Source organism: Nothoprocta perdicaria, unplaced genomic scaffold (genome assembly GCF_003342845.1).
Source record: "Nothoprocta perdicaria isolate Ctin4 unplaced genomic scaffold, notPer1 scaffold_12, whole genome shotgun sequence".
NCBI lineage: Eukaryota > Metazoa > Chordata > Aves > Tinamiformes > Tinamidae > Nothoprocta > Nothoprocta perdicaria.
Genome location: NW_020454316.1, coordinates 6,768,409 through 6,793,457, shown reverse-complemented (window position 1 = coordinate 6,793,457; position 25,049 = coordinate 6,768,409). Strand labels below are relative to the sequence as shown.

The 25,049-nt window shown below is 42.8% G+C and overlaps 1 protein-coding gene across 2 annotated transcripts; it reads left to right on the top strand.

Moving 5' to 3' along the window:
* The first annotated feature begins 209 nt into the window (after positions 1 to 209).
* On the top strand, positions 210 to 24,878 carry POLR3E (RNA polymerase III subunit E). 2 transcript variants are annotated; one of them, XM_026053850.1, is made up of 20 exons: positions 210 to 287; positions 1,437 to 1,487; positions 2,804 to 2,881; positions 4,361 to 4,476; positions 4,820 to 4,902; positions 5,482 to 5,589; positions 6,077 to 6,126; positions 6,423 to 6,542; positions 7,116 to 7,201; positions 8,228 to 8,272; positions 8,357 to 8,448; positions 9,275 to 9,395; positions 10,911 to 10,992; positions 13,273 to 13,332; positions 14,407 to 14,564; positions 14,866 to 14,930; positions 16,432 to 16,928; positions 20,775 to 20,852; positions 21,760 to 21,885; positions 24,365 to 24,878. In XM_026053850.1, the coding sequence occupies exons 1-20, from the start codon at positions 252 to 254 to the stop codon at positions 24,419 to 24,421; spliced, it is 2,109 nt and encodes a 702-aa protein (XP_025909635.1). In that variant the 5' UTR covers positions 210 to 251; the 3' UTR covers positions 24,422 to 24,878. The 2 variants fall into 2 exon arrangements, with proteins under 2 accessions (XP_025909635.1, XP_025909634.1); XM_026053849.1 differs by lacking the exon at positions 24,365 to 24,878 and having other exon boundaries at positions 21,760 to 22,087.
* The last annotated feature ends 171 nt before the right edge of the window (positions 24,879 to 25,049 follow it).

Sequence of the window (25,049 nt, the reverse complement as noted above, 5' to 3'; positions counted from 1 at the left end):
CTTTGTAACATCTGCTTGTCTCTTAATTTTGGTTGCAGTTGACTGAGAGGTGGTGGGGTATTGGGAATCATGCAAACCCATACATTCCTTCCGAAAACAGGCTGAACAGATTAGTCCTGAAAGGAACCAACTTAACTTGAGAAAATACTCCATGTGGTACATGACACAAATGCAGTGAGTCATAAGATATTTTTGTTTTCCTTCAGGTTGTGCCAAGGAAGAAACCAAGAAAAAGCTTTTTCAATCTTAGCATGGCAAATGAAGAAGATGATCCAATTATACAAGAGGTAAAAGTGCATTGTGGCAGCAGTGACTGTACATGAGTTTTTTTTGACTATTCTCATCTTCCTGTGTTCTTGCATTGCTGAAACTGTTGTCAAGATCAGTGTTTGCCTGATAATCTTGTTGTATACAAAGGAAATAGATTGTGTGAACCAAGCCTGTAGTTCACTGTAACTTATTTTGCTGGAAAAATAGCATCATGTTAGTAGACTCAGCAGGTAGACATGCTCAGGTTTTGCATCCTTTTTCATCTGTTTTGGAAGAGGAACGTGAGTGAGTACCTTGCTGCCACCRCTGTGCCCTGTCAGTGCTTATCTCTTGATGAGAAATGTGGAATGACTTCGAATTAATATCAGTTAAATTTAAGTTATGCATTTTATGTAATATGAAGCTACGGAATATTGTTTTCTTTGGTCTGTTAAATTAAATGAAGATAAAATGTTTTTATGCCTTCTTCTGAAACAAGCAGTTGTGATTTTGTTCCAGATGTCTTTAAAGGACTGTCACTGTCCCCCAAAGTCCCCACTGTCCCCACAAGATCTTGTTGGCTTTGATTATGAATTCACAGGCAAAAGGTACAGGGCAAACTCACAAGGAGAAAAGCCCTGAGAAGTGGGAATTGCCAGGAGCCTTTCCAAAGGTAGCTCAAGTGGCAGCTCCCATCTGTGATACTCGTGAAACATCTGTGGATTGTTGAGTGCCAGTGGCAAAATACTAATGCSAAGTCAGGTTTTCAGTGTGCTTATGTCTCGTCTAATTAAGAAAAATTTTATAGTAAAATATTTGGTAATGAAATTAGCTTTCAGTCATCCTGCCAGAAAGAGAGAAAATGCCATGTTATGCTTAAATATTTTATGACTTCAGTTCCTCGGACAGACTTTCTCCTATTTTATTGTTGTTTGCTAAATTTCTATAGAAAAACTCAGCTATTGCCTTTGTCTCCTGCCTCGTCATAGATTTAAAAAACAAAAAAGCTGGATTTCATGTCAAAATCGGCAGAGAGGAGGCCTTCATAAGGGGAATTGTGAACCTGCACCTTATTCTTAGAGTTCCTTATCAAGTGCTAAAATTGATGCTATTTGAGCCCTGGGACTTTGCTTTATCTGAGACTCCATCAGTCACAGCTGGTGAATGTTATTTTTTTTTCTTTTCAGATTGACGTGTTCCTGGCTAGAAGTCTACTGGAGAAGCTGTACCTCTTTCAGGTATTCAAGTTAACTTTTTCAAGTGATTTATATATATATATATATATATATATATATATATATGTATGTATGTATAAAAAAATGTATGTATATATATGTATGTATGTGTACATATAAATACATTTTATTTTTTTATATATATATATATAAAATGTATGTATATATATGTATGTATGTGTACATATAAATATATATATGCAGTAACCTTTCTTGTGGGTTCAACCTGCCAGGGTCTTGGGTGCAGGCAAATCAGTTTGGGTCTCAGTCAGTTGAAACATTTAATATTAAAATGTTGCCAAGAGAGAGGAGTGCCCATTTAGGGCACAAAGTTGTCATTAAATAACTCTCACTCCTGTTTAAACACCTTAGAGCCCTGCTTTTGCTAGATCAGAAATTTTTGTTTGAGTAAATTTGCAGCCTCTGTTGATCAATTTCTGCCATCAATTATTGCTGCCAAGCCAACATTTTTCTTGGACCAGCCCTATTTAAGACTGTGCTGTCAGTAGATACAAGAATACCAGTTAAGGGAAATTAGAGAGACTAACACACAGATTGGTATGTTTTATATTGTGGTCTTTTCCAGTGCTAATGGAAGAGTATTGAAAAGACACGTGGAGTTTTGGATGAGTATCACCACAAACAGCTCTGTACCCAGTGTTTAGTTCTGCAGGGCTGCTCCGAGGAGCAGGTTCCGATTCAGACCAGAGCAGGTCATCAGAGTTGCTCCTTAGATGCCGGGGATGAAGCCAAASGGTGACTAGAGGCAAAATTTTTTTAGGAAGCGAGAGTTCTAGTTTTCCATTTTGCCGCCAAAACTCTTTAACAATCTTATCTGTGTGTCTGGTGTTCTCCGTGGGCAAAATGGGAAGCCTTTTGGTTGATGTTTGAATGAAACATTCTGCCCTAAACCTACACATGTTTTATTTTGGCATAATAAATCCCCAGAGAATTAATAATGAGGGGTGAGATTTTAATTGTTTCCATCACAATGTGATGCCATGTGTGCTGGACTAATGTGTGGTGTATTTTCCTGTTTTATAGATTATTGTGACTTATTTTGGGCAGGAATGGGGGGATGGAGGTTGTAGTGACGAGCAGAAGACTGCAGGGAAGGCAGCAGACTTTCTAGGACATGTTCCCAAATGCATTAATTGCTTACAAGATTTGTCAAGCCATTTATTTTCTTGATACTTTCATCCATATGGAAAGTGGGTCTACATGTGAGGGGACAAAGAAGGTTGAGTTAATTTCTGCTAAGTGCTTGGTCTTTGAATTAAAAGGTTTGAATGAAAAAATGAAATTTATTTGTTTTCTAGTATCCAATTCGTCCAGCTTCCATGACATACGATGATGTGACACATTTATCAGCAAAAATAAAACCAAAGCAGCAAAAGGTTGGTTGTTATTTAAATCCAGTCTGTAGAARTTGCTTTGTGCTATGCAGAGTGTACTGTGAAAAAACATTTTGTGTTGTTTAGCTGTTACAACTGTGCCACTGCTTGTGGGAGGAGATGTCTGTGCTAGGAGGTATGAGGGAGTATTTGTGAAGTAGAATTGAGAAGAGAGTTTCCTCAAGAGAAGAGTCTAACTTGTACAGAAAGGAGTTACAGCCGTGATGCAGAAGCCACTCTTGGTATAAAATCACTGAGAGCTATACTTAGTGATACTAATCTTGTGTGCAGACTCTTCTGGTAATAAATTGTAAGGTACAAGGCCTTTAAAATAGGGACTGGGGRCATGTTAAGCTTTGGCTGTCTTTTAGTAACAGAGTGGATCACAATTCATCTCCCTTACCAGGCTGTGAATGAAACAGTCTTTTTACAATCAGTGGGTGTTGACAGTGATACCAATGACCAGCATGTTTGTTCTTGCTTACAGATGTATTCCAAAACCATGAATATGATTTTAAAATGCCTTATTATATCCTAAAAGTCCTAAAAATCTATTTCTGTGATACCAACATTTTGCTGTGGGAGGTTGGTTGCATATGTGAACTTTGGAATTAGCTTATATTTTGAGATAAGGAAATCTTCTATTAAAATTAGCAAACATTTGTGTTCCAAACTCTGTGTAACCTGGGATCTGCCATCTCATCCAGGGATTTATAACTCTAATCCATTTTCTAAGCAATACAAAGGAAAAAAGTAAGGTGGTAGCTGTGCTGTATGAATTTTTGAGTGCTTTGGAAAAATAATTATGTTATTGATATGTAAAGAGAAAGACTATGCAGGAAAACAAAGTTTTGAATGACTGAACTTGAAACTAGTGTCAGATAAAAGGAAGTTCTGCTTGCAACTAAAAGTTTAGGGCTTGTTTCTATGCTAGGATCTGTAAAAGTCAATAGCAACGACTGAAGACAATTGAAGTGCTGGTATCCAAATTGAATTTGGGTACTTTATACCCAAATTTGGAGGAAACATGCCTTGAGCTTGTTGCCTTAAGAGGTTCAGGATGGACCATCATTGCTGGGGAAACTTTAAGAGCATTATTTTTGTGCATTTGACCTCTTGAGAAGTAAACTAAGTGAATAATTTAGTGGAAGATATCCCAACAAAGTAAAGTTTGGGGTTTTTTTTGTTAGTGCTTTGTTTTGTTTTTCAGGACTGCTTAAAGCAATCCTGTTTCTCTGCTCCCACTCATTTACAAAGGAGATTATTTATCTCTACCCTCTTGTTAAAATGGCCTCATCCTACAAAAACCCACATACATATTCCAGTTTTTCTATGAGATTTGCCCCGTGGAACTGAATGATGCTGCCTATTTGTTAAAATTTCCACAGCTTTACTGTAGGTAAATGTGGGGTTAAAGTTTAGTTGCTAAATGTTTGGGGTTCTGCCATTATAATTATCTGCATTTCCTTTCTTCTTATTTAGGTTGAACTTGAAATGGCTATTGATACCTTGAATCCTAACTACTGTCGTAGCAAAGGAGAACAGATTGCTCTCAATGTAGATGGCACCTGCACAGACGAAACAAGTACCTATTCCTCGTAAGTGTCCTCTTAGCCTTTGTTTCCTTTTTGTGGTAAACACTGATATATACTTGTATATAGCTGTATGTATATAGGTATATATACCTATGCTGAAGCGATCCACTATAGCTTCAGCAATCACAGAGGAGCTTTGAAACACAAATGACATAGCAAAACTTTTGAAAAGTAATCTATGTTTTTTGTTGTGCTTCGTAAATTGTGTATTGCAAATGGAAAGATGAGCATATATTTGCTGCATGCAGTGTTGATACTCCCCTTTGAAAATTAGTGATTTCACGCCTTTGATCTGTATGCCACTTTGCTTATAGAATGTAAGCTCACAGACGTTATCTGTTTTCAGGAAGCTGATGGACAAGCAAACTTTCTGCTCATCCCAAGCTGCAAGTAATGTTTCCCGCTATGCAGCTGCTGTTTATAAAAAAGGTGACTTTTTTTTACTTTCCCTTCACACAAGTGAAATGTATCCATCTGGCTTAAAATATGATCAGCAAAGCATTGTAGTCTTTCAGGGCCTTATACTGCATGATGGCCTGAAATAATATACATTAGAAGTATAAACTTATTATTTATGGTGGTTTATTATCTTCATTTTTGCAGTTGTTTTATTTTCTTGTCGGTGCTTTCTACCCCACGTGTTTCCTAACACCAGGGCAGTTTTGATTTAAGGATCATTTAAGATGAAAATAGGTCATTATCTTCAATGAGTATTTAATAGGAATTTCCTGAAGGAYAGGTCAGATCTGAGTCAGAAAGTGGCTCTGCTCAAGGTCTGGCTTCAAAGCAAAGGGGAAGTGACAGGAGTAGGTCTTAATTTTTCATAACTCCTTTGAAATCCTGAGTACTGGATTAATTTTTCATTTCAATCCCATTTTGCATTTTAATATATTAAATATTTATGTTCGGTTGAGACTTTGCCATTATACAGATAATAAGATACTGAAAAATGCCATCCTTGTGCATTGGAAAGTAGTAGTTCTGACCAACATCAATTCTCTTTTTCAGGTGAACTTCACCTGACTCCACTACATGGAATTCTTCAGTTGAGGCCAAGTTTCACTTACTTGGACAAAGCTGATGCAAAACACCGAGAAAGAGAAGCTGCTAATGAAGGTAAATTCTGCATGAATTGTTTTTGCTTTGGGGAGCTGCAGTGCAAGTTTTCTTCATAATTTTACTGTTAAGAGCCATTGTCTTTGAAGTATTTAGTGTAATAACATTGGCCATTTTCAGCCAGATTGTTCCCTGGTCCTTATTTTCAGTGTAACTGCATAAACACTTGTATAAGTACAGCAAAAAGGATCAGCAGAGGAACAGGAGGCAGTGGGCAGTGCCAAAGGGCAGCAGTGGTGACTCTCTCTGCTGCTGCTGAAAAGCTACACAGCAAACTGCTCCCTAGATTGCTCGTGGGAGCCACATCCCCTGTCACGGCGGGGTGATGCTGTCATATCCTGCATATTTTGGTGGAACTGGTATTGAACCCTGCGGGGATGTAGCTCCTAGTTCTGCYTTCTTCCTGAATAGGCCTCCAAGCAGTTACAGTTTGGCTTGGACAGTTTCACTATCAKGGTGTTTTTATTGTGTTGTGTATTTTTGGCAGGTGGTGATTCATCCCAGGATGAAGCTGAAGATGATGTGAAGCAAATCACTGTAGGTCCAATGTTCCTTATTACAATAGTTCTTCACAAGAGAGCTTGATAATTCACACTGAGATGAAAGGGCGGGAAACCTCAGGTGGTCCTGGTGATCCTGGATTTGGGTGGGGAAGCAAGGTGGACAAGCAGGTGTTATGCAAGCACAAAGATGACAATGATGGCAAGGGATTATTCATTTGAGCTGTGCCCCATTGTTGCCACAGGCATTTTGTTATATATGTGACAGATACTTCAGGTGTATCTTGCTTCAAGGGTTTTGGGGCTGAATTTAATGATGCCCAAATCTTCTAGGTACGATTCTCCCGCCCTGAGTCTGAGCAAGCCCGTCAACGACGTGTTCAGTCCTATGAATTCCTGCAGAAGAGACAAGCAGAAGAGCACTGGGTCCATCTACATTATTATGGCTTGAAGGTAGCTGTGTGCTGTCCGTAGAGGAAGCCTGTTGTGCTTGAAGAAGGCTCACCCAAATCTAGAACTATTTTTAAATATGGACCCATGAGAAATGAGGGAGTTGTCAAAAGATAACAAAGAAAAGTAGGTCTCTAGGCTTGAATTGGCCTTGCAGTGCCCCATACCTCCTCCACTGTAAAAGATTTTGAAGTCTCCATACTGGAAAAGATTTAAAACGGAGAGCTAGGCAGACATAAGGGGAGGCTGAGTCCAAGAATTGTTCAGGTCTTGACTTAGGGGCTGCCCTTTATAAAACAGGGAAACCAGTCAGCTGAGTGCCRGAAATCCCATTTATTTGATATGTTGTGCATATCTGGCAGGAGACTTTAAAAGCATATCAGCTGAAAAGTTCCTATATTACATGAACATCATGCGGGAAAATGAAAACAGAGAATGAGTTAGCAAAATGGAGCACTTGAATGATAGGGTRATGACAGGGTGRTCGTGGTTCTGCATGAGGAATCGAACTCTGTGSTGTTTGGCATCTTTCTTTCTRTATGTGCCAGTGACTCTTCTTTTCCTGCACATCTCCAGGACAGCCGTTCTGAACATGAACGCCAGTATTTATTCAGTCAAGGTCATGGCCTCGCGGAGAACACGGAATTAATTAAATCTCCCAGGTAGAAATTTTATGATTTCTTATAGAAATTGCAATAATTTGTTGGGATTGTTTTCAGAGCAATATGTAGGTTTGTTCTTTAAAAGTCTGATCTGTGATGTGGATGAGACTGTCTGTGATAAAAGCATATTTCAATAAAAGCAAACACACTAGTTGTCTTCAGCTTACACAAGTGCTCTGAGATTAGAGCTAGTTTTCACTTGGGAGTGTAGTCTGTAATACGTTATCACAACCATGCATTACTGGGGCTGTTAATACTGTAAAGGAAAATAAAGCAAAAGCTCCTGCTGTTTAAAAGAAACAAAGGCTCTGAAGTCAACAACTTCCATTGTTAGTGACTATTATGAAACTTTCTTTTGTGATTTGTAAGAGACACATGAAGTTACTTGTAGCTGGTTTGTTTTTGTTTCTCAGAGACTGCAGCTATGGAAGATATGGAAATCTTCCCACGATGCAGTGGGTAATAGTGCTTCTCTGTAAACTGATATAACCAGGGCCCAAGTAATAGGAAAGACAATCTCTCTCTGTTTAATGATGTGACTAGGTTATTCTTAATATTTTACATCCCAGTGGAACAGCACTAGCTGTTCTGAAAAGTCTTTTGGATCTAATTATGTCTTTGTGGTAAAGCATTCATGATTGCATGGCAGGAAAAAGACTCCGTGCTTGCTGATGCCTGTCTCTGTGCAGGATGTCGCATGTTGCCACATACTGCTTCATCAGAGCACCTGCATTTAATATATTTACTCTTGCAGGTCCGTTTGGACATCTCTTCTGGGCAGAAGAGCTGAAATGTCTGATTCCCATTTGTTTCATACCTTCTTTTTGGACAAATCAATGTCAATAGCTTTTTACTAGCACTGTATTTACAGAGAAGGTGGGAGAGAGAAAGAGATGCTCTGTTTTCAGGCTAATGTTTGTTTTGTAGATACATATAAATAGAATTGCCCTAAGCAGGAAATGTCTGTATTTAAACCTGGAGAATCCCAAGATAAGCATTTTAAGCATGTGATTTCTTTTTCTTTAGTGAATATTTAATGATGCTGATGCCTCCAAGCGTAGAGGAAGAGAAGTAAGTGTTTGTACAGAATGTTCGCAGATGATAGTGGCTGGATGTTGTTTTCTGCAAGCTGCAGCTCTGTTTGTTTATTTGCAGTGACAAACCAATGGCTCCAAGCAATGTGCTTTCCATGGCCCAGCTGAGAACTTTACCCCTTGCTGATCAGATTAAGATCCTGATGAAGAATGGTCTGTAGCTTTTGTAATCTGTTGGCTTGCTTTTCTTTGTGATCTCTAGTTGCCTCAAGTAAGGACTCTCCTGGTCAGTTCTGTAGTGTTAGTTCTGTCAATGGTTCTTTCATTCTATGAAACATCCAAATCTCGAGCACTTTCTTGTGCAGAACCTACTTAATTTGGGGCATGAGAAGAGAAATAACAGAGCTAACACATCTGTTCTATGTGTTTGTAATCGATTTGCTTTTAGAATAATTTCTAATCTGATGATAGCTTTCAGGATAAACCTATTTATTCAGATATTTCCTGAAATATGGAGTCTGAGCATGAATTATAACTTGAAGATTAATGCTGCTCTTTAACACTTTCTTTCCTGGGAAGTTTTCAGTAGTACCTACTTCCTGAGTGTCATCTGAGGTGGTTTTATTCTGTCTCTCTGGAGTTGCTGACTTTCTAAAAGCGAACAGATTCTGAAGACGTTGCCTCAGGAGTTTGCTGTCATGTCAGTTGGCTCTGTTTGTTTGTTTTCAGATATTGCTGAAGGCAATAGATTTATTATTTTATTTATCTTTTTTTTTTTTTTTTTAATAATGTATTAATTTGGGTCTGGTTAAGCTAATTAGTTTTGATGCAACACTAGCTGATGCTTTTGGAACAGATGCTGACCACAGTGCTGGCCTAGGGAGTTACCAAGGGTGTTTTTTTTTTTTTTTTTCCCTAAGACACAGTTGAATGTAAATTTCAACATAAGCATAAATCGTAGTATCACAGATCTATAAATTTGTGTCTGTGTCATATGCATGGAAGGAACTGTCAAGCTGCTGTGTATTTTGCCTTTCAGTGAAGGTCATGCCTTTCGCTAACCTGATGAGTTTGCTGGGCTCTGGGAGTGACTCTACGGCCGTTCTGCGCTGCATACAGCAGGTGGCAATGCTGGTCCAGGGAAACTGGGTGGTGAAGAGGTACGGCCGYGCTTTGTGCCTGCATGGTGGCTTYCTCTGTAAGGAGAGAGTTGGAACAATGGGYTTTATAAACTGCTTTTCATTCCGCACTAAAGTAGCAACGTGCCTAACTCATAGTAATTTAAAATCTTGATTTAACRTTCAGTGCTTTTTAGTGAAGTTGGGTATAGTGAAGTGGGCTGAGGTTAAATGAAAAATAGCTCAGTATTTACCTCATTTAAAATCACGGCTGGTACCTGACATCTGTATTTACATTTTAATTCTGTCAGATTATGGTTTTATCTTCACTCATGTTCCTCTGGGAGAGGACAGTCCTGAGTCCTTGTCCTTCCAGAGACTAGTATCAAACATGTGCACCCAAAATGAAATCARTGTCAACTCTAATTCTCCTTGGGTAAATTCAGTCACAGAAAGGTCTTTGTGCAGTCAACTTGCTGCTGTTGRATATGCTGCCGTTGTCAGCTGAAAGCTGCTGGCTGGAAGGCTTTATCTGCTTGATAAATCAAGCAGGGGATACCGTGTGCACTACATGAAGTGGATTCTGTATCACCCTCCTCTTTATTAGGATAAAGGATCCTGCTGGGAATTTAAATATAAAATGCAGTATGATTTTTACCTGGGTGGAGTACTGCATGCAGAGTGTTTTTTGCCTCCAGACAGCTGTCTGAGATGAATGGCAGCAGCTACCAATGAAGGTCTGTTAGCAGGATGTGTTTTAGCTATTGTGATACAGGCACAAGTTGGCAGTGTGACTGTCCTTTTAGCAATCCTTGTTCTCTCCCAGCCATTCTCGAAGGAAACTGTGAGCCAGCTAATACAGTGTATGAGSACTCCTACTTCTGCTAGGGAGCTGCGTGTATCTCTAACAGATATAACTTGTCTGGCATGGCTGGGTGCAGAGCAGAGCCTGCACACACCACAGCTTAACGTGGAGAGGGCCCCTTTTCTCCAGTCTGGTTTGAAACAGGATTATGAACTTGAGTGGCCTCAAGACTCTGGAACTCGTGCTGACAGACACCATCCAGCTGGCATTGCAAACAGCTGGGGAAATAGGGTGCTGCTGGTCCCAAGGCTGTCTGGTTTGAACAATGAATTTTATAGGGTTGCCCTCTCAAGTCCTTGATTGCTCGGAAAGAGTCATCAGCATTTTGGCTGAACGCTGCCTTCAAGGCTGCTTACCAGGTTAGCCCAAGCATTTGTTAGGATCTTTGTGGTCTTGTTTATGCTGATCCAAGAGAGCGTAGGCTCTTTCCTAGAACAAAGCAATGCTTGTACCTGTGTTGTACACATCTGCTAGTCACAAGATTAGGCTTTGCTGGTATAAGCACTTTTTCTCCTGGTGTAGTTGCGGTGATGTAATTACACCTATATTAATTCCTTTAATGTAGACCAAGCGCTGGATAAAGGTATAATTTAACTGCAGAATGGRGAGAACATGTTTGTTATGTTAATCTTCACTAATGGCATTTAGTTGCAGTACCTAGTAACTAATCCTGATTCCTCTTTAATTAACAGTGATGTCCTCTACCCCAAAGATACTTCTAGCCCACATAGTGGAGTTCCTGCAGAAGTGCTTTGTAGAGGGAGAGACTTTGTTGTAAGTACAAAAGAATTTGTTATTTAAAAAACAAAACCAACAACAAAAAAATTAGATGAAGCCTGCCGGAGAGGCTGTGACATTGCAAAACTGCTACTCAACTGCAATAGCATGTTTCCTCTGAGGAAATTATTTGCACTTCAATTCTGACTGTGTTGTTACAAGTGTGTCATGGGTCTGTTTGCGGATTGGCATTGTGGCTGGCTGCAGGTTCAGATCATTTGTCAGTAACATTGTGCTGTTCATCCATTTCTAATAAGTGCTGTAGAGCCACTACAGCGTAGGCCTCACCGAGAAGCGAGGGTGGGATCACAAAGTGCTTGTTCCTCCAGCTGCAGTTCCTCACACGCAGCCCTGTGAGGTGTCAGCAGAGCAGTGTGGGTTAAGCCTCGTGCTCCTTGGTCGGGCACCGTTGGTCTTTGAAAAGGACTTTACTCAGCAGAGCCGCTAATCAGCGAGAGGACTTTGTTCCTAAGCACCTTCTGTGAGCAGTGGTTGCATGTGGAAGCTGAAAAAAATACAGGTTTCATAAAGAGACCTGTAACCATAGCAAAAAGGAACAGCTTCTGCATTGTGTTTATTTTTGCTAACCGTAGAAAGAATTAAGTTCCTAAGTGGTTCCTAAGTTCATATTCAGTATTTAGCTTCCGCTCTGTGAAAGAGATGCTGACAAGTGCGTTGCTATCCTTTTTCCAGTTGGACCTGACTGGTCTCTTTGTTTGTAGAGTTTCTGTATGAGATTTAGCTCTGAACAGGAGCATGCTGTGCAAGAGAACTTAGGAGTGTTGCAGTGCCAGTGTAAGATAAAACTGAGGGTGATTGAAGCTGACTTTCTGTTGTGCCTTGATGCTGCCATATGGAGATCTGGATGCAGGTGTGACCCAGTGAATAAGTCCTTAGGACAYAGCAGATGACATGTCAACAGGTGACATGTCATGGATAAAGGTCTAGGAACTATATTAATGTAGATAAGCAGTAATGTTTAGATTAAGATGTGAGGTTAAATTAGTCTGCTGTGAATAATGGCAAGTGTACCTTGCATGAGAAATAGGTCTCTGCTCTTACAGGCAGGCAATTTGTTGATAAATGCTGCAACAAGGGAAAAAGTTAAGATGTTAGAATACAGAAAGCATCCATATTTCTGTCTTTCAGACAAAATGAAATGTTATGGTCATACGACTCGGAAATACTATTTAAGGCTGTAACAAAGAAAATAGAGAAAACGTGTTTTATAGCTCTAGGAAACTTTTTATTTCCCTATATATGCATTCGTGTAAAACAATAAATTCAAAAGTATTTATAGCCAGCACCGACTTCAGTGTCCAACTGTTCCATACTATGCCTTGGGAAGGAATARAACCAAGTTGCATCTTTTTCAGAAGCTTCTGTTTTTTGTGCAGGCTGTCACCTAGTAAATTTGGAGAACATGGGTACTTTCGGCTATAGTTGAGGCTAAAGTGCTTCCTGAGAAACTGGTGCCTCAGAGCTGGATGCTTTGTGCAAGGAGGGGTGGTAAATATATTTCCTTTGAACATCAGTTCTTTGTACTTTAAAACMGAAATATCCTGTACCCTAAATTGAGGATAGTGGTTTTGTGTGTTTGTGGGCAGAGAAAAGCTTAATCTGGGGGAAGAATGCATGGACAATATGACATAACAGGGAATAATTGTCAGGAGCAATTCTTTACAACACTATTAATACAGACTAGAGTCTGTAGTTTATTTAAATGGAGATAGGAAGAAATCAAAGGTCATATTCAGACCGAACAGGCAGTTTTTAGGAGGCTGCAGAAAGGCAGCAGTTGGCAGCCCCTGTGGGCACCCACCTGAACAGAAGTGGATGGAGTTTCTCTAGGTTGCTGATCGGGTGCGTTGGTAGAAGCTGAGCCTCGGGGGTGGCGCTGTGACTTTGGAAGTCCAAGCAGGGCTGCACGGGGTTTTGCATTGGTTTGTTTATTGTTGTTTTGTTGTTGTTGTTTGGTGGGGATCTTTTTAGAAAAGGGATTTGAGTTCAAAAGACTCTTCATAGCTTTTGTAGTCACATGTTCATCAAGGCAAACCATGGATTCTGGAAGCTTTTGATGTTGGAGTCACAGCCTTTTGARGAAGGAAGCAGAAAGTGCTTTCCTGCTGTCTGGCTGAGAATCACCTAATTCTAGGTCTTCAGGAGGAGTGGGGGTTCCCTTCTGGTTACGCTGCTGAACAGCCTTATTGCCTTGGCTTAAATGTCAGAACTGCTAAATATAGTTATTAGGGGTTTTCTCCTGTGTTCCCTTTCTAGATGTGGAAGTTCACGCAAGATCGCTGGGTTGTGCGAAAGGAAGTGGCGACAGTTACCAAAGTGAGTGACTCTTTAGTTCTCAAAGCAGAGGCTGGTGATAAGCATTGAATGTTGTTTGCAAGCCTGTAGTGGGTGCTGCTGTAAGCCTTTTCTGTCTCAGTTGCAACGTCTACATTACTGCTGACTTGCAGTGTTGCTACCCTGCATGCCCTCTCTTTGAAGCAGGTATAGATACATACTCATTACACAAACATTTGGAGCAGCTCCCAGTTACCAGGACTCCACAGAACACGATTGTCCTTAGAGCTGAACCACTGGAATGCATCTTGTTTCCTCCTCTATTTCATGGCAATCTGGACATAGCTTGCATTCACCTAGCAGATGTTGCACCAAAGTGGATGAGTGTTCTAGCAGTCCACGCTAGCCGCTCTGCTTGGGCGTGATACAAAACAGCAGCATTTTCCCTGGGTTGCCTACGCTGACTAATGGGAATTGAAACTATAATAGAACATGAGCCACCTGTCTTCTGATGGAGAAGGGTATGGTTCACTGCCTAAGGGCAGTGTAGGCACCTGCATATGCTGCTAAAACTAGTAAATAAATGAGATACATAATGCAAAGATGTCAAAAAWTATTTCCTTAAAATGCAGTAAAATGATGGAACATGAATCAGTTTATGCAAAAAAACAACTGTTTTTGGACCATAAGATCCAGTACTGCTTACAGGATGTGCATATATGGGGCAGCCTGTCTGACCCACAGCTCTAAAATAAGGACGATTAAAATTGTAGAATATGCTTCTCTTTAGTCTTTTCATCTCCGCTGGGAAACTCCCATTTCTTTTATAAAACAAGCCATGAGCTATCTGASTGTCAAATGATTAATCATTGCTGGTCTCTGAAGTGCTGTGCCTTTAGCATTTTGTGAAAGTGTTGGTGCTGCAGAGAATGATGACTATCTCTGACTTACCTGGGTGTGTGTTCCTGGAGTGTCCTACATATGCCAAATCAATCCAACTCTTGCCTCTTGGACCAGAGCCCATAGTTGCGCGACTGCAGATGTCCTATTTAAGTTGATATCCATCGTTACATATACTTTGTCCATTGTTACATATACTTTTTCTTTTTCTTTCAGCTTTGTCCAGAAGATGTAAAAGACTTCTTAGAGCACATGTCGGTGGCCAGAATAAACAAGGGTTGGGAGTTCATGCTCCCTTATGATGAAGACTTTGTAAAGAAGCATCCAGATATAGTTCAGAGGCAACATATGCTGTGGATGGGCATTCAGGCCAAGTAAATGACTTGTTTGATTTTGGAGAATAAGATAAAAATGGAGGACTGTTGAGTACAAGGTTCCTATAAACACTGATAGATAGTTTCATCTTCACTGCCTCAATGGTTTTCCCCTGCACAGTAGCCAGGCAGTGGAGTGGTGCGGGTGTCRCTGCACCTTTCAAGCCATTCCTATTCCTTGGTTCCCTGAAGAACAACTTTTTGAAAATGGAGCATTCTGGTTAATGGCTGATACTAATGCAGCTGCATGCAGGAATAACAACTAAAACTGTCCTGGTGTATTTTATTTTTTGTATTTCAGATTAGAAAAAGTCTATAATCTCTTAAAGGAGCACTTGACACCAAAGAAGCAAGAGGCACAATCAGGTAAGAGCAAGTGTACTTGAATCATCTTGAAGCACATGCATTTCTCCCTACTTCTAGATGATGTGTTGAATTTCCTCTTTCTGTTTCGCATGTTTTGGGGACCAGTTTTATTTGACATTTTTACTTCTTTCTTTTTTGTGTGTGTGTGTGTGTGTGTGTGTGATTTCCTTTGTGTGTTTTTTTTGAGGCAGACCTTGGTCTTTGTTGAGATTGCTGTTGGCTGTTGAGATTTCTGGGTGGCTCAGAGTTGCCTTAGCATCCCTGTAACAGAGCAAGGAGGGTTCCTTTGCACTGGTAACTTAACTATTTTACTGTGTAAGATAAGTTGGTAATCCACTTCCTCCAGTAAAATGCCTGTTATGGAGTACAGGCACCAGCAGTTCCTGAGGAGAGGACAGGGCCAGTGCACAAGTAATTCAGAGCTGAGTCAATCCCTACTCAGCTCCAAATGAGAGTGAGTGTTTTTATTTTCCCTGGTTTGCACTGGGCCCTTTGTGATGTGGTTGAAGGCTGAGCAATTAATGAAGAATGTGTTTGGCAGGAGGGCATAAGGAGGTGTGAAGCCTTCTCTTTTTGACATGCTGCCTCACCATGAATGCCAGTGGGAGTATTAGAGTAGCTGCTCCATAATGCTAAAACACTGAAAACTTGAGATTCCAGAGAGTTTTARCTAGACATTTGGCTCATTGCCATGCACTAGAGCCAATGAAGAGTATAAACAGAACTGACAAACGAGCGTATGAATCCATTTCAATACCCTGTGTCTGATCTGCTTGGAAGGATTAGGTGTGGAGTTATTCGGAGAGGATTAGTGGGCCTAACAGCGGCGCAGATAACAGCGTGTGTGCTCTGCATGCCTTTTCCTTAAGCATAGCACTACTCTTGGGACTGAGACTGCATTCCTCTGCTGCCAGCATGCCCCTTCCTTTCAGTCTTAGATTGCCTGGTGTTTAGAGGACTGTGAGGCAGAAATGGCAGGGTTGAGTAGGAAGGACTCTATCCTGGCCCTCCTTCCTGTCATTGGCTTATGATACTGAAAAGAGAGTCTTGGACTTTTTCATGCTGTGCAGCACATGCTTAAAAAAGTGTTCAGATCCACTGTCAATCCCTTCACTCAGTCCACTGTTAACCATGGGACATGCTTGTGCTGGCTCTGGCAGGAGCTGAGYATGGTCTACCAGCCCCCAAGTGCTTCAAAAATAAGACTGTCTAGCAAGGAAGCATCTGGGCCACAAGTGGTGATATATAAGCAGCTTGTTTTCTGGGTTGCACTAGGGTCCCTGGTAATTGAAGTGCACTTGAAGGTGCACTTTCTTTTGGCTTTAGGTTCTCTAACTGCAGCACCTTTTCCCATTCATCTGGTTTACAGATTTAAKCCTCAGGTTTCATTAGCAGACCATCCTCAGCTTCTTTTGCTAATTYTTTACCGTTCAGGAAATCTTCTGCAAATCTGGAGCCCTGGTTTTGCTATGTTTATATGGTATCTTTTGTTTCTTGCTAGTTCGTCCATTGCTGGTTTCTGGGGAGCAAAGAGTCAATATGGCTAAAGCAAAAGTCAAGCAGAACTATGGGCAGCTGGAGAAGGAGTTCCAGAAGCAAAAGGCAGAGATGAAATCAAATGACGCCTCGGGCAAGATGGATGTTTCCAGCATCCGCATTAAAGAGGAGCCTGTGAGTGATGAGGAACCCATGGACACCTCAGCCTACGAGGGCATGAACAACGGTCTTGTCAATGGCCTCCACACAGAGGACGACTCCACGGACCCTTTAAATGGCCACTTGCCTGGAGGCTGCATTGATCGGGTGGCCCAAGAACTGAAGGCATTTGTGTCATCAACATTTAAGAAACAATTTGTGCTCACCCTGAGTGAGCTTAAACGGTTATTTAACCTTCACTTAGCGAGTTTGCCTCCAGGACATACATTGTTCAGTGGCATTTCGGACAAAATGCTACAGGACATGGTGTTGGACACTGGCTGCAAACAGATTTTGGTGCCTGTAAGTATGTTTTTCCTGTGATAGGATTTGAGCAGAGGAGATGAGGGGATGTTAATGTCTGMTATGAAATGTCTGCACTGTGTAGGGGAGCAGGAAGAACAGATGTGCTCTGAGTAACCATTGGATATCATGGAAGCTCCTGGCAGTTTATCGGCCCCCCTGCCTGTGGCCGGCCTCCCTCCCTGCTTTCTTTGCTCTGTGCCGTGCTGCAGTTGTCCTTGGGGCTGTTTCCCAGCGAGCTGCATTGGGAGGTACTGTCTCCSTGTGGTGCTGAGTCCTTGTGCCTATAATGGGAGCCAGGGCAGGAGCAGAGAATGTCCCCGGCCCCGTGAGCCCCTGCGCAGGGGGACATGGTTTGGGGAGCAGTGAGGCCCTGGCAGCATCCGCTGTGAACCYGCCGTGCCCACGGCTGCTGCCTTTGCGCTGCGCTTTTCCTCCAGGACCCTTGGGGTGTCTCTGTTTCTTTGTCTTTATGGAAATTACCTGTGTGCRACTGTGCGAGTTAGAGGCAGGTTTGTGTGTCAGCAGCTTGCTGGGGAAAGGAGAAGGAATCTGACATCGTGCTGAAGAGCCTGAAAGGAAAATCATTTTCCAAGCCATCTGGCAGTGCTCAGCCGGAGAGAGAAACTGGGAGTCAGCTGCCTGTGGGGAAAGAGGGAAGGAGAAGTGTGAAGCACTTCAAAGATCGGGCAAGGGGGCAGAGAGGGAGCCCATGGCCTGGGCARAGGGGACACATGCAGTCCTGTGTGAGGTGGGTGTCACAGAGYCTCGAACTGGAGCAACCCACTTGAAATGCCACTGGGGATAGTGCCCGTTTCCCTGCCTTCTGCTTGGCTCTCCTGACAGCTCCCAGGTCCCGAGGTGATGCTTGCATGGAGCTGTCTCTTCCTGCAGGCTTGGCTCTCTTGTACATGGTGTAATGCATGGAGATTGTTGCTGTCGTGTAGCCTGGGACTAGGACTCGCTTGTCTTGGAAGCTCTGGAAATCATTCTGCTCACTCTTCCTTTAAATGCGGTGAAGAGTGAAAGATGCTGGTTTCCTTTTTTTGTTTTTAAAAGAACCAAACTGGAACTTCCTGATGACAGGTAGTGGGGAGCTGCCTTCCTCCTGGAAGAGGAAGAACCTGCAAGGCTTAAAGATACTGTCTGGCACTTCCCTTGCTTGAGGTCTGCTGCGAGTTTAAATCCTGCCAACCCAGAATTTACTGCAAAACTTGATCTTGTTTTCAGATCCAGGAGCCTGGATAAGCTGGTGGTGTCACCATCAGCGATGTAAATTGTTACCCCCAAGCTCCCAGCTCGTGTTCTCTGGGCATGGCCAAGGTGCTGTTGTAGTCTCTGCGTGGGCTCCTCGGCTGTGGCGGTTCTTGGTTGTTCCCATGGACAGGGTTGTCGGAGCCCACCGAGGCTGCCGGAGCTCAGTGAAAGCCTGGAGGGCTGTGTAGCTTGGAGGGCCGTGTGGCTTGGGATTTCATAGTTGCTCATTAGTTTTCTGTAATTGAAACTGCTTTGGTGATAAAAATCAATGATCTGAGATAATTAAAAGCATGTTATGTGGGGGTGAAGACACTCTTGGCTTGTACTCTGCCCTATTGTGGAAGATGTGTCGTTGAAAATGGCAACTGAAGTCTTTGCAGGGCGCGAAGGATTTTTTTAAAGCTGTGCCCAGGGTCCAAATCACACAGTCTTTGCAGGGAGCAGAAGAGATGCCAGTGCAGCTGCAAGGGGCTGCGAGGCTCCTCGGCGAGGGGATGGCTGCTCTGCGCCTTGCAGCGTTACCTGCTCCTGGGGGAAGGAGCAGCAGCGAGGCAGGCAGCGGGTCCCGGTCGCAGCAGGTCCCCGGCACAACGGCTGCTGTTGTGTAGTCRAGGGCAGGAGAGGGGCATCCCTGGCTGTTGCTTACGTTGCGCTCAGAGCTCAGGCTCAGAGCCTGGCTGAGCTGTCCCACGGGGAGCGGAGCCCCAAGCTCGGCCCGAGTGCTTGCGCCCATCTCTCACACACTGGTGCAGATGTGTGGTGCTGGCTGGCTCCTGCTGGCTCCTTCCTGGCGTCCCGTGGTTCTCTCCAAGTTCTGAGAATAACTTTAGGAGTCAGGAAATGATGTAGCTGGTTTTGCTTGCAGCCTGGCTTGGGTAACGGAACAGGAATGCGGCCCTGCGCTTTCCGTGACCCGCTTGGCCTCGCGCAGGCACCGGGGCTCCCAGGGAGGAGCGCTCAGATCCTTATCGCTCCCTCTTATCACTCAGATTATTTCACTTGATTAGTTGTTCTGGCAGATTCAGCCCCATTCATTCATTCTGGGTTAACTAAAACATGAGGCTGCYGGGTAGTGACTATTTTTAGGCTAAGTTCAGGGCTTTCGTGAGACACGTCTTGGAGCCAGCGGCTCTTTCCTGACAGCTGCTGCCTCAACCAGGCAGCCCTGGGGACCCAGCAGTTCATCCCCAGAGAGCCAAGTGCCACCCTGGCAATGGAGTTGGCAGGGACATGGGGCAAACATTTTACAAAAGGATTTGAAGGTGGTGGAAAAGCTGTTCAAAGCTGAGGTTGCYGGTACAAGAAAAGAAATATCTTAGCTATTGAAATGCTAATAAACCCGAATCCTGGCTCTTACGAGCTGCCTCGWTATATTACGGCCATGTAGATGACCACTGGAGCTGCTCATCCCACCAGGTAGCTCGCGGTGGACAAAGCTCTTCCCCTTTGCAGTGGAAGGCAGGAAAGCGCAGCCGTGAGGGCAGCTGGGTCCCTCACACACCGTCTGGCGCCGCCTGAGAGGGGTGGGAGGAGAGGCTGGTTTCGCACGAGCACAGGAGCAGCCAGAAGTGGCTGCTTAGCTTCTCAGAGATGATTGATTTAGGTCGTCTGGGCAGTTAGCAAGGAATAAATTGCTAGTGACAGACAGGAAGAGACATGTCGGGAGCGATGGCATATTGCAGCATTGCTTGTTAGTCACTGCTCTGAGCAGAAATGCTCTGAGGCAAATGGAGGATATTTTATATTTTCAGGAGTGTGTAGCACTAGGGGAGGCACTCATATTCCTTCCCAGCTGCAGGGGCTCCAAAGAACCAAATGGTGTTTCTCTACCTTGGCCTATGGGAAGAAGTAGGTTTCCTTTTTGGAGCCTGAAGTGAGCAGGTGTCTCAGCCAGATGCTCAGTCTCCCTGAGCCCAGCAGCCTGCCCCCAAACGGGTGGCACACACGGAGTACAGTGTTTCTGCAGCACCCCAACTCAGGGCTCGCAGAGCAGGCACGTGCAGTATGGAGCCCCAGGATCTGAAACTTGCTGCTCTGAACATAAACACTTTCAGAAGGTGCCCCAAAATGCGCTTGGTGCTCTCGGTTGAACTCTGCTTTGGGCAGCTGGTGGTCTGAAAGCAAATGCTGTTGATAAGAAAACCATAGACCTCTTGTCCTGGAAATGTGGTTAAGATCCAGACCTGGGACGGCTCCAGCGCCCGGTGGCTGTGGCTCTGGCCCACCAAAGTCATGGGGATGCTGGAGCACTCGTCCYGTTCCCGAGGCCATTGCTACCTGTTTGGTACCTCAGACCTGTGCGCTCCAAGATCACCTGGTGGGACAGATTTGCTGGGGGTCATGGTTTGTTTGAAGCCATCGGGGTGTAGGAGGAGGTGTCAGTCCACAGTGTCCAGGCCTCGACGGGCACAGGGGCTACCAGAACAAAATGTCCCTTTGAATGGGGAATGGAGCTTATGTTTTTCCAGCAGTTCTCATTACATGGTCATGACACTTTTGATTCAGTAATAGGTGTCCAGGGATACTCTATCATGGAATCATTAAGCAGAACTCATTAAATTGTTATTTTTAACAGCCTCTTGTTCTCAGTTTCCTCCACAGACTGCTGCTTCACCAGACGAGCTAAAGGTTTATGCACTTTGGGAAGCTGGTGACACATACGATCAGGTACAGATAAAAATAAGTGACAGTCCTGAACATATGGATGTTGAGTATTTGCGCTGTTTGCATTTGTGTTTCTGGGAGGGATGGAGCCGGTAGTTTTCCGTTTTCTCCATGGCAGTCCCCAGTTTTTAACACCCACCTATCCCCGGGYGAGAGCAAGGGCTGAATTTGCAGGGTGTTCACTGCTGTGTCAAGACAGGACGGTGTGGAGGCAGAAACAGCAATAAATGCTGGTAACTAACTTGAGGGAGTGCAAGTAATTTAAAATGTGTGAAGAGARTAGATTCCCTAATGGAGGCTGTACACTGGGATCCAGTCCAGTTTTGTTCTTTCTGATGATAACAAAGTATTAATCATTGATTAAATGATGGTGGTACCTGAAGTGTCTGTTTTTTCTTTATATTTAGAATAGGAAGTAATTATGGGCAGCTGTTATCTCATGAGTTTTTAGCTGATGTTATGAGTAAATGGAGCGAAGGGATCCTAACAAAGTATGGTTAGAAAATATAACTTCTGTGTCTTTGATTTAAATGRTTTTGTTTTATAGGAAAAACTAACACATTCTAATGTGCTGATAAAGACAGAAGTGATATCCAGCTGCCTGTCTGGAGTGGACCACATAGACTCTCATAGAAACATTTGAGGGAAAATACATTGCAGCCCCTTCTCCCGCCTTGCTTGTATCCCCAGAGGTGTCCCCGGTCAACAGGAGGTGCAGATTGATCCCTGTAGAGCCCTTTGGGCAAAAAGGCAGTAGAGAGCTGCTTTAATAGGACAGTTTCAGGATTACAAAAGGATTACTTTGGTTCAGTTCATTAAATGCATTGTGTGGACTATGGTGCGTGCAGTTTTGGTTCACAATGAAAAAACAATTATTTTTATCTTTTCATGTATTATTTTTCTTTTAAAGCATCGCCAAGTTTTGCTTGAAATCTTTTCAAAAAATTATCGAGTGCGCAGGAATGTTATCCAGAATCAATTGAGTCAAGAATGTGGAGAAGATCTAAACAAGCAGGAGGTGGATAGAGTGTTAAAGGTAAGTTCCTATTCACTTGTGGTTTTAATCCAATTGATGCATGAATTTTTAATGCCATGGTTTGACCAAAGGATTGTATAATTTTACTTTGAACTGACAAGAGATACTCATGCTAGCATAGTTGCTGCTGGAATGTGGACAGAGCCTTTTTTTCATCCCGTTTTCCTTAAAACACCCTTGTGTCATTCTATGTTTTTCCCCTCCAAAGAAAAATGATTTTGACTATGATGTTATTTTGTGTAATTAGAATTATTTCTTAATTTCTTGTAATTAGAATTATTTCTTAACTTCTTAACTTAACTTAACTTAGATCAGCATTTCTTAATGTCACCAGTGTGGTAAATTACGTACTTTAAATAGTGTGGAGTTAAGCAGGTAGGAGTGTTCTGCACAATATTTAAGTTTACCATCTGACTGCAGATGGCTAATGAAGAGCAGAAGTTCCACATATTCAGGTGGAAATGTGTTCTATTTTGTAGTTAGTCTTACAGTAATGTAGGTAGCAAAAGCCTAACCAAACCAAGCTGRTAAAGTACTAGGTAACACATTTCATGGTGATCTCGGTTTGAGTCCTTTATCTCTATCCTTGAAAATAACCATTTACTTTCCAAAGGAGTATGAGTACGAAGCGTGAACTATGCAGGCTGTTGAATGACAGGCTTTAATGCAGTGCACAAGGTGATTAAGAAGGAATCTGCCAACTAATACAATACTTTTGCTTATCATCACCTACCTCATTAAAAGAAGTGATTAAGTACTATTAATGGTGGGTTCTGTAAACTGAATAATGGCATATTTGGGAAATTATAGATCTTGCTGTGAAGATAAGCAAACTGGTCTGCTTGAAAGAGTCTGGCCTTTTTCCTAGTAAAATAATTTCATTTTTCTGCTTGTTGGATGGGATTTCTTTCATGTGGCTTCCTTGTGCCAGSAGGTTTGTCAAGTGACTAGATGAGCACAAATAGCAGCTGTCCTAGAATATCAGAACAATGTATTTGCATTAGTTTTTATGTAGATTGAGTAGATGTAGATAGTAGATGTAGATTTAATTTCTGGAAAAAAAAAAAGTTTTAAATATAGATAGTTTTTATGAATGTAAGTCATCATTCAACCAGGCTTTGGCTTCTGTCAGAATTCTTTGCTTCAATATGCGTGTCACAGAAATTTATGAAAGAAATCTTTAATTCTGAAATAAATATTAAAAAATATGATTTAACAAAAGAGAAAAATTACCTGGCTTCTTTTAAGCATGAGAGGTTAAATACCTGTCTGAAATTCTAGTTATTGACATATTGCCTCATCAGTATATGGCCTTTTTTACACATAGAGGAACAGATTRTCAGCATTTGTATTCTTGCATCACTGATTGGGATTGCAGCCCCCCTTTCTAGCCTGTGCACTTGATTCCTTCAGGGACAAGTATTTGCAGAGCGTGTGGCTTCTGGGAGGTGCGAGTCCCAAGCCTCCAGAGGCGGGAAAAAACCTTTGCTCTGTAAGGTTGGCAGCATCAGGTCGGCAGCAGCACCCTAGCTGTGTTGGACTGCCCAAGTGGGGAGCAGGAACAAAAGAAAAGGAAGCTATTAGCTTAGCGTCCAGGAGAACAGTGCTCATTTAATAGGAATAAGGAAACAAACTGCCAGAAAAGCCACTTACCTGTGCTCAGCTGCAGTGCTCAGCGCTGTGAACTTAGCAACGGTGTGGTCACAACACCCCAGTGCAGCTCTGGGGTTTGGTGATTCATTAGTGCAGACTGCTGCCGAAAATGCTGCTGGTGACTGGCTTTGGGCTCCACTCCTTGCCCTCTTCCTCCTCTGTCTCTTGCCCTGAGCTCCAGCCGTGTTGGCTTCTCCCTGCCCTTTGCCCTCAGCTCTTCTCTCAACCTTTGCCAAATCATTTTCTGCCCTGGGGGGAAAGCCTGGGCCTTGCTGCCATCACGCTGTTTATCATCCTTGGGAGCCTCCTGACCTTGCTGCCTGGTGTCTGTCACCTGAATTCGCTCTTTGCAGGGCAGGGATTGGATTTGTGCTCCCTTGTACAAGGGAAGGGCCTTTCTTATTAATCACATATATTGTCACAAAACCAAATCATCGTTCCTAGGACACACAGGTCTCCTCTTMCAGTGTGGGCCTGGAAGTGCTTCCCGTTTGGTTGTGGGTTTCTGGCCCATGGTCCAAATGGTCTGACTAACCCAGGTGAACAGTGTGACTCAGGTATAACATATGCAGGACTGTGACTCTCCAGTGTGTACGTGTAGAAATGTATATGCACACATACACCAAACATAAAAAGGATCTGGCCTATGTCTTTGCTCAGATGCACATATATAAAATACATAAATGCGAAAAGAGTAAGAGACCAGATCCATAGTGTAAATGGACCATGTGCTGCACTGTGGTTGTTTGGTGTTCCTGGGTTTCGAGGGTAGCCCGGTCAGTGGCTGTGGTTGGGGCACTCTGTTGACATCTCTCTTCCTCCCCAGGACTGCTGCGTAAGCTACGGTGGCATGTGGTATCTTAAGGGGACCGTGCAGTCTTGACAACAGTGGTAGGACTGGCTTTACTTCAAATTATCTCCAGGACAAAAGAGGAAATCTGCGGTGGGCAGCATAGAGTAATGCCTGGGCTTCGGGGAGCGCGGGGCAGGATGAGACCTGCCGGGGTCCCACGGGCGCTGCGGCAAGACAAGTCATTGACATCTCAACATACTCCCACATGTGTTTGCATGGCCACCTAAGTGCAGAGAGCAACGAGGAAGACAACACGGGACCCTGGCTGCAGTTTGATTAGTCTGGGATTCCTGATGTATTTTGCTTCTTCTGTTTCGTTATAATGAAATAAAACCATATACTGACACAGACGTGATGGAAAAATCATGGTCTAATATTTTATTTTGTAAGTAATGCCAATAAATTAAAATTGTTTACAAACATCCCAGTTTCTGTTAAATATCTAGATGCTCGTACTTTAGTCTGAGCGGTACAACAGACCTTGCTCCGAACTTTATAAAGAGAAAATAGTAATGTTCGTGAAAAATGCCGGGACAGGGGACAGGAGGGTGGGGGGAACAAATATTGCTCTCTAAACTCTGTACTACATAGCAAGTGTTCTCACCTGTTGTTTGTGAAGTGAGTTATTTGGAAAAGTAATTATGTTTGAAACATATGG